The following is a 9,019-nucleotide window of genomic DNA, read 5'->3' on the forward strand; positions in this document are numbered from 1 at the left end:
TAGGTTTTTAATAAGGAGATCATATTGTTACTATCATTATCTCTTTCTTTTCACTATTCTTACTTCTTGTCTATTTTGGTGTTTGTATTCTTGTACAATAGTTTTGTACTGGGTATGTATTTTCATCCAGTTGTAAACAGTGTTTTTCATACCATGTATCTTTGTCATCTTCATGACTCTATTGGGTATGCTTGTATTGTTTCACATTGAGTATGTTCATAGTAGATTTCACAAAATGGAAATTCTCTGCTACTGCTAAAAGTTATTATCCTGAACTGGTATGAATTTTTGTCAAATGCTCTTTCTTTTTTAGCATTTTTAAAATTTTTCAATTATAGTTCACATGCAATATTATTATATTAGTTTCATGTGTACGACATAGTGATCAGACACTTATGTAGCTTACGAGGTGATCACCCTGATAAATCTCGTACCCATCCAACACCATACATAGTTATCACGATCTTACTTATTGTCTATATTCCGTATGCTATTGTCTATATTCCGTATGCCATGACTATTTTGTAACTACGAATTTGTACCTCTTAATCTCATCCCCCGTCTCCCATCAAAATGTTCTCTGTATGTATGAGTTTGTTTCTGTTTTGTTTGTTTATTTTGTTTTTTAAATTCCACATGTAAGTGAAATCACATTGTATTTGTCTTTCTCTGACTTACTTCAGTTGGCACAATACCCTGTATGTAGGTCCATCTATGTTGTTGCAGATGGCAAGATTTCATTCTTTTTTTCAGTGGTTGCATAATGTTCCATAGTATGTAAGATGTACGACTTCTTCTTTATCCATTTATGTATTGACGGACACTTAGTTTGCTTCCATATCTTGCCTCTTGTAAATAATACTGCAGTGAACATACGGGTGGATGTCTTTTGGAAATAGTGTTTTAGGTTTCTTTGGAAAACTACCCAGAAGTGAAATTAATAGGTCCTTTTTTGTCTCTTGTAACAGCCTTTGTTTTAAAGTCTGTTTTGTCTGGTATAAGTGTTGGTACCCCAGCTTTTTGTTTGTTTGTTTGTTTGTTTCCATTATCATGAAGTATCTTTTTCCATTCCTTTACCTTTTGTCAGTATGTGTCTTGTGATCTGAACTGTGTCTCTTGCAGGCAGCATACGTAAGGTTCTTGTTTTCATATCCGTTCAGCCCCACTATGTGTTTTGTTTGGAGCATTTAATCCATTAATATTGAAACTAATTTTTGATAGACATATAGCTACTGCCATTTTATTATTCATATTTTTTTACCTGTTTTTCTTCTTCCTAAAGACACCTCTAACATTTCTTGTAACACTGATCTGGTGGTGATAAACTGCTTTTTCTTTGCTCGTAGGGGAAGCTCTTTATCTATTCTTCGATCTAAATGACAGCCTTGCTGGGTAGAGTAGTCTTGGTTGTGTCCCTGTTTTTCATCACTTTGAATATTTCCTGCTAATTCCTTGTGGCCTGCAAGCTTCTGTTGAGAAATCACCTGACAGTCTTTTGGATGCGAGCTCCCTTGTATGTGACTATCTGCTTTTCTCTTGCTGCTTTTAAGATTCTCTCTTTTCCTTTAACCTCAGAGACTTTTGCTTTATCCTTGCACATGGTCATATGGTTCCCCCTTTTTGTGCTAATGTAGTGATTTCCAGTTGACAGTGTTTCCTAGTGTTAATTAACGGCTATATTGGAAATACTCCGTATTTATTTAGAATATCTGTCCCTATGTGACTAGGTTTGGCCTAAGTATTGTTTTATTGAGGGATCCTTGCCTGGTGTTTGTATGAAGTAGAGGTAGCCTGTTAAAACGGTTGACTAATTCCCTGTCGTTTGGTATGGTTTAGAAGAGTTTGCATGAATCGATATTAGTTTTTCTTTTGCTATTTGGTGTTAACAAGTACCCAAACCAGGGTGGTCTTGGAGGATTAAAACGTTGTCTTGGGTTGGACTGTAGTTTCTGTTTGTATTATGTGGATTGAAGATTTCTGTTTCTCTGTGGATCTATTTAATTATTTACAATGTGCTAAAAATGGTCCATTTCACTTCAATTTTCATATTAAAGATATGATATTTAAATAAAATACTTTTATTATAGAAATTCTCAAACATACACAACAGTACGGAGAACAGAATAGTGAACCCAATTACCTGACATGCATCATTAACAATCCTCAATTTTTATAAGTAGGATCTTGTTCACATTAAGCTTTAGGTTTCTGTTTGGTTATTGGCAGGCACACTCTAGAGGTAACAATGTGCACTTAGTTAGGAAATGCGTGTCTCCTGTCTCTTTTTGGTGATGTTGGTAGTCATCACTTTTATCCGTACATACGTTAGAGGCTGTAGGATGTTAATTCTCTAATTCTAAAATTCCTTTGAGTTTATAACTTGAAATTCTTCTTTAGGTAGAACTTTATCCTTGTCCACTGATTGTCATCTTGAAATATCGGTAATACTTATTTATAGTGTTCTCTGGATCTGGATTCTGCTTTGTCTGAAATAAATATGGCTACTCCAGTTTTCTTTCATTTGTGTCAGAATGGTATATCGTTTTGTATCCCTTTGCTTTATCTGTATCTTTATTTTAAGGTGGGTTCGTTGCAGGCAATATGTAATATGGTCTTGTTCTTCTTTTTCTAATCTCTGACAATTTCTGTCCTTTAATTAGGGTATTAGGACTACTGACTTTTCAATTAATGATTGGTATAGTTGGATTAATATCTACCATATTAGTTACTGTTTTCTATTTGTCACCCTTGTTCTTCGTTTCTTTTCTGTCTCCCAGTCTTTTGCTACCTGCCCTGGTTTTAATTGAGCATTTTACATTATTCCATTTTCTCTCCTGCTTAGCATATCAATTATACTAATTTCTTTACTTACTGCAGTGGATGCCCTAGAGTTTGAAGTTTGCACATTTATAACTAATCCAAGTCCACGTTCAAACAGTGCACTACCAAGTCCTGTTCCCTGTAATACTCGTATTGCTGTCATTCATTTTACTTATTCATAAGTTATAATTACTGAGTACATTGCTGCTGTGATTATTATAAACTGTTTGTTATCTGTTAGATCAAATAAGCAAAAGTGACATATTTTATTTCATCTTCATTTATTCCCTCTCTAACACTCTTCCTGTCTTTATGTAGACCTGAGTTGCTGGCCTTTATCATTTTCCTTCTCTCTGAAAAACTTAGTTTAACATTTCTTTCAAAGCGGTTCTAGTAACGAATTAGCCCAGTTTTTATTTGTCTGAGAAAATCTTTCACTGTCCTTCACTTTGAAGGATAATTTCACCTGGATGCAGAATTTCAGGTTGGTGCTTTTTTACTTCCAACACTTGAAAGCTTTAATTCAACTCTCTTCTTATGTGCATAGTTTTTGAGGAGATGGCCAATGTAATTCATATCCTTGTTTCTGTGTAGGGAAGGTGCCTCCTTCTCTGGCTTTTTTCAAGGAATTATCTTTTTATTTAGTCTTCTCCAGTTGGATGTGATATTTCTAGGTATAGATTTCTTGGTATTTATACTGTTTGGAATTCTCTGAACTTCCCGGATGTGGGGTTTAGTGTTTGTCATTAATTTTGGGAAAACCTCAGTCATTATTACTTTATGCATTTCTTCTGTTTCTTTGTTTCTTTCTCCTCCTTCTAGTGTTGCTACCACTCAAATGTTATACATACCTTTTGTCATTCAAAAGGGGGCCATTCCCTCTCAAAGAGAGAAGACAATAGTTCTTGGCTATTCTCCTGTCTTTTTTGTTCTTTTTCTTTTTTTTCTTTGCATTACAGTTGAAAGTTTTATCAACAACTTTTCAAGTTCCCTGGTGTTTTTTCCTCAGCCATGTTCAGTCCCCTGGTGCGCCCATCAAAGACTTTCTTCATTTCTCTTTTTTATTTCCAGTATTGGTTTTTGATTCTTTCTTAGAGTTTACATCTCTCTACTTACATTACCTACTTATTATTCTTGCCTGTTGTTCACTTTTTCCATTATAGACCTTAGCATATTAATCAGTGTTATTTTAAATTACTTGCATGATAATTCCAGGATGTGGGCCATATCTGATTCTGAATCTGATGCGTGATCTGTCTCTGCAAACTGTGTTTCTTGTCTTTTATTACGCCTTTTAATTTTTTGTTCAAAGTCAGACAGAACGTACTGGGTCAGAGGAACTGGGGTAAGTAGGTCTTTTGTGTGAGGTATTGTGTTTTTCTGCCCAGACTCAGGCTGTTACTATCTGATGGAGCTGTAGGTATCAGACGCCAAATGTCCTGTGGTGTCCTTGTTTTTGTCTCCCTTGTTCTTCTTAACGAATGTCTGAGATGTGCAGGTCTTTGCGTTGTAATCCTTTGTTTATTATACAGGAGCTTTGCTGATGTGGTGGTAAGGTGTGGGGTGAGGGGGAATATTGTATGATCGGATGATTAGATATCAGAGTTTTAGTGGACCTGTTCCTCTGGGCTATGATTTCACAAGGGCTTTTCAGTTTGTTTCACCCCTTAGGTAAAGGAAGTTGAGAGGCCTATAGTTGGGCATTTCCTCTCCCCAGAATGTTTAGGCTCAGGTGAAACCCTAGTCAGTTAGGTTCTGATCAATAGTTTCTCTTAAATGGGGCTTTTTATAAAGAACAGGTTGCCTTAGGCATTTTTCAAAATGGCTGCTCTGTCCTTCCCCCAACTGAAAATACAAGGGTGAGGACCTCGTTGGGCTCCTGGAGGTAAAACTCACAAAAGTTTAGGAGTCCCTGTTGAACTGGACCTGCCTGGAGTTTTTACATCTCTAGCTGAGCCTCCAGCAATTTGGCAAATACACTGGTTTTCTTATCCTGTTATTGGCTCTAGCAGTGGTTTCTGCTCTTGGAGTTCTGCTCCAAAGAGCTCTGATTCTCTGTATCTCCCACTCAATCTCTTCGTTTCGGGGGCAGCATTGCCTTGTGACCTCAGTTCTCTGATGGAGCTAAGAAGGTGGCTCCGTTTCCATTATATTCAGCTTATTTCTTGTTGGGAGCATGGGCGTGACAGTTGCCACTCCTTCCATGCTGGACTGAAACCTGGAAGTGACCAAGAAAAATCCACTTTCCAGCACACTCAGTTTTGCGGGCAGAATTCATTTCCTTTTGTCTATAGACGTTAGTGTTTGTTTGTTTCCTGACTGTTGCTTAGGGGCAAAATTCCTTATCTAAACGATCAACTATACGGTGAGGGAAGGAGTGACTTTGGGTGGTGAACCCACAACATGATATAGAGATGACCTATTACAGAATTGCATACCTGAAACGTATGTAACTTTACTAACAGTTGTCACCCAATAAACTTTGATAAAAAATAAAAGAAAAAAAAATAAACAACCTGCAATTTCATGCCACATTGCCCTCTCCATAAGCTATTGAAAGCATGGAACATTTCTTCTTCAAGACGAGCAGGATAGTGAGCGCTCGCTTTTGATGTGCAATATAATGCAATTGCTGGACATCCCAGCATCTTTGTCGCAATCTATTCCTTAGAATCAAGCCACAGGCCCTACCTGCACTTGAGGATAGGAATACACAAAGGTATAATCACCAGTAGGTAGGGATCATGTGTGCCCAGTACAATTCTGTCTACCGCAGCCTGCCCTTTAGGCCCCGTTGTTTCATGTCCCTACCTTATGCAAAACTTCTCCCCTCCCAAGATCCTTATATACCTGATTCAATTACAACATCCCCTCAAAATTCCAACCTCGTGGAATATATCAGGTCAACCTGGAAATGATGATGAGTCTCCAGGGGTGTAGTTGTTAAGTATTCCAACTGGACACATTACATCTTTATGTGTGGATCTATGAAACAGGAGAGACCATTGTGTCCCCCAAAATTCTTGTTGAAGTCATAACCCTCAGTATTTCAGAAAGGCACTGTAGTTGCAAATCAGGTCTTCAAAGGATGGTTAAGTTAAAATGAGGCCATTAGGGTGGGCCATAATGCAGTCTGAGTGGTGTCCTTATAAGAAGAGATTACGACACACAAGGAGACACCAGGGACACACTCACACAATGAGACAGCCACGTGAAGAGGGTAGTTGTCTACCAGCCAAGGAGAGAGGCCTCAGAGGGAATTAACCCTGCCAGTTCTCGACCTTGGACTTCCAGCTTCCAGAACACTGAGAAAATGAATTTTGGTTGTTTAAGCCACCCAGTCAGGGGTATTTTGTTATGGCAGCCTGCGAAAACTACTACACTGACCCAGGTGGACATTTTTTCTGGGTTATCTACCATCCCAACGTAATTCACAAGAGCATGTTTTACGGCCTTCTGTTTACCCCATGAGGTGAGGAAGGTGGTCATGGGGTGTCCACACACACAACACTGGACACTGTAGAGATGAGATAGACAGCCATTTATTAACCATGTGTACTCACAGGATGGGGAGGACACCGTGTGCCCCACTGTGCCACACGGGGGTTGCACTCGGGAACACAGTGTAGAGACAGTGTCTTTAGGAGGGGGCGTTTTTGGTATCAAGAGGGTAAACTAACCCCTAGTTCCCATGGCAGCGTGTAATCAGATTGTCTGCAAATTTCTGCAGGCTGGTAGGGAACAGACGACTGCTGCTTAGGAATGAGCAAGATCTGTGCCTTGTCCCCTTAGAAAGCTGCTTGTTTGCTAGGGGACCTTATATGCAAATCAACACTATGGAGGGGAACATGCATTTAGGGGACGTGAGGCCCTGCTGGTTTCTCCAAATGTCCAGGCAGCCCATATTATTGGGGCTTAATTTTAGACCTTACAGCACAGTGCAGTTTTCCAGTCATTTTCTCAACTCAGACACCTCATCTGAGGATCTGGCCTCTGCTCACCAGTCCCATAGCCTCATACAGTCCACCGTGTAGTTTAATGTAAAAGTGTATTGCGGGGACTGACTTGTAGCTTCCAAAACTTAAACTGCCTTGCCTCAGGGGGTTTATACTTGACTGCTTTCACCTGGAACCCCTCCTGTCTCACTCATCCTTTTTGCTTTCCTGTAAGTCATAGAGGGGATCTCAACATCTTCCTTACATGACTGAAGCTCCAAGCTTCCAAAGTTCTATGGGCAGAGGCTGGGTCTTTATCTCTGCACCCCCACTACTAGCACAGAGCCTTCCAAAGAGCAGATGCTGAATTACGTTTTGGGAATAGAAGAGACGGTGAGTGAGAGGTCTAACTTGTTAAGATTTACTGTCTCCTACATTCTTTAATACGCTAAGCATATCAAGATAGAAATCAATTTTACAAAACAAAAGACTGAAAGGAGTCACCAAAATGAAAGTTTTATGACGTTTTATTATTTTTTCTATTCCATTTTCCGAAAAATTTTACTGTGGGATTCTTTCACATTTCCACTGAAGTCCCTCTTGTGATGTAATTTTTTATTTATTTTTACCTTCATGATGAAAAAATCCTCAGACTTCACTAGGGGTGAGAGCAACCAGGGCCGTGATATCACGTCCGGCTGTGGCACCAGTGGCAGCCCTCTCTGCCTCTATAGCTCGTGCTCTCTCTTCATCTACCAAAGCCTCTTCATACCAGGGTGAGAAAGCACTAGGGCCTGTATCACAACCCTTGGCCAAGAATTCCAGGACTTGCATCTTGCTTGTTTCAGCGCGAGCTCTTGGGCCCCACAGGAAGTCATAACGTGCAGGTTCGCTTTCAGGTACCTGGCGGTACTCCAGATACTGTAGCTGCACCAACTCTGCGTTAATAAGCTTCCTGGGCTCCCCGTAGATGCGGTGCTCCCTCCCAGCGTATACTTCCAGCATATTCAGGAATTTCCAGATCTCCTCCTCGCTGGCACAGTTGCCCTTCATAAAGATCACACCTAGGATACTCATGACGAGACCGGTCTTTGGTAACCCGTTGCCAGCATACACCCTCCCATTATTGGGGAGGTTCAGTTTGCTGACGAGGTCATATACGTGGTTGCTTGAATCGACTTCCTTCAAATCAACTGCAAAGACGGCCTCAATACGATCAGAGGCTGTTTTGAGGATATCAGCAAATTGGTCTTGGGTAATTTCGCCCACAATCTTCAGCATGTCCTCCTTCAGAATGGGCTCTTGCATTTCATACTTGCACAGGAGAAATTGCTCCAACAAATCCAGCTGCGTGGCTAGAAGATCAGTGCATGAGGTCTCTGGAGATGGGACCTCAGAAGAACACGAATGTTCCTTATCTTGGCTTTCATCGCCTTTGTCAGATCTTGTGTCTAAAGCACCTGAAGAGGTAATGGTGGTAGACGAGGGTCTCCAAGACCCTTGGGAAGTGCTACTTGTCTCAGTAGCTGATGACCTTTGAGGATCACCTTCCAAAACAGAAGAGCAGGAGGGGGACTCGTCTCCCACAACTGCAGCTTCCTGAACGCTCTTGTGCCTCTTGGAGTCAGCACTGGTTTGGTTGCGTTTCTTACGGGCACGGGCCTTACCCTTTCGTCGCCGAGGCATTATGACACAGGTCAGGCACAGCAGGCACGGGTGTGGTCAGAGCAGGTGATGCCAGCACCTGGAGGAGGGAGAACGAGATGGTGTGGCACCTTTGCGGGGAGATTCCACCTCGGCCTTAACCAAGGGCACCTCGTTAAGGCTCTGAGGGCCGTCAGCGCTCTGGGAACCCTCTTTAAGGATCTGAGGGCTCCTCTCTGATCGCCTGTCTGCTGAAAACCCTGTAGAACAGCTTAGACCATACCTAGGACAGAGCCACACAGCCCTTTCTAGATGTTACTGGGGCGACAGCAGGGCCTGTCAAGGGGAACCCCTTTGTCCTGGGTTTGGGAAGTGCTCTCAGGTCACATTCAGGATGATTATGTTAATGACTGGCAAGAAGCCCCTCCCCCACTCCCCGCTGTGGTTCTCGAGTTGCCACTTAAATCCTCCATGCCACAAGAATGAAGAGAGACGGTGCTTCTCGTAGAGAGTTCCCCTGAAACTGACATCTCTCGGGGGCCCTCTCTGTCCTGCACTTTTTGGAGTCGTCAGTTCTCATTGAGAATGCTCACCTGGTCCCAGGTAGGGATTGAGAGACG

General features: G+C 41.3%; 1 protein-coding gene across 1 annotated transcript; it reads right to left on the reverse strand.

Annotated features, from left to right (window-relative positions):
• Positions 1-7,403: 7,403 nt before the first annotated feature.
• On the reverse strand, positions 7,404-8,441 carry LOC141569560 (melanoma-associated antigen B5-like). Its single transcript, XM_074323288.2, has one exon. It carries the CDS (start codon positions 8,439-8,441, stop codon positions 7,404-7,406), a length of 1,038 nt encoding a protein of 345 aa, XP_074179389.2.
• Between the last annotated feature and the right edge of the window lie 578 nt (positions 8,442-9,019).

The sequence above is a fragment of the Rhinolophus sinicus genome, chromosome 18, assembly GCF_057876585.1.
Source record: "Rhinolophus sinicus isolate RSI-liver-muscle chromosome 18, RSI-T2T, whole genome shotgun sequence".
Lineage (NCBI taxonomy): Eukaryota > Metazoa > Chordata > Mammalia > Chiroptera > Rhinolophidae > Rhinolophus > Rhinolophus sinicus.

What these genes read in the sequence shown, in the direction of transcription:
- LOC141569560 (XM_074323288.2), bottom strand. Translation starts at nt 8,441, where the DNA reads ATGCCTCGGCGACGAAAGGGTAAGGCCCGTGCCCGTAAGAAACGCAAC.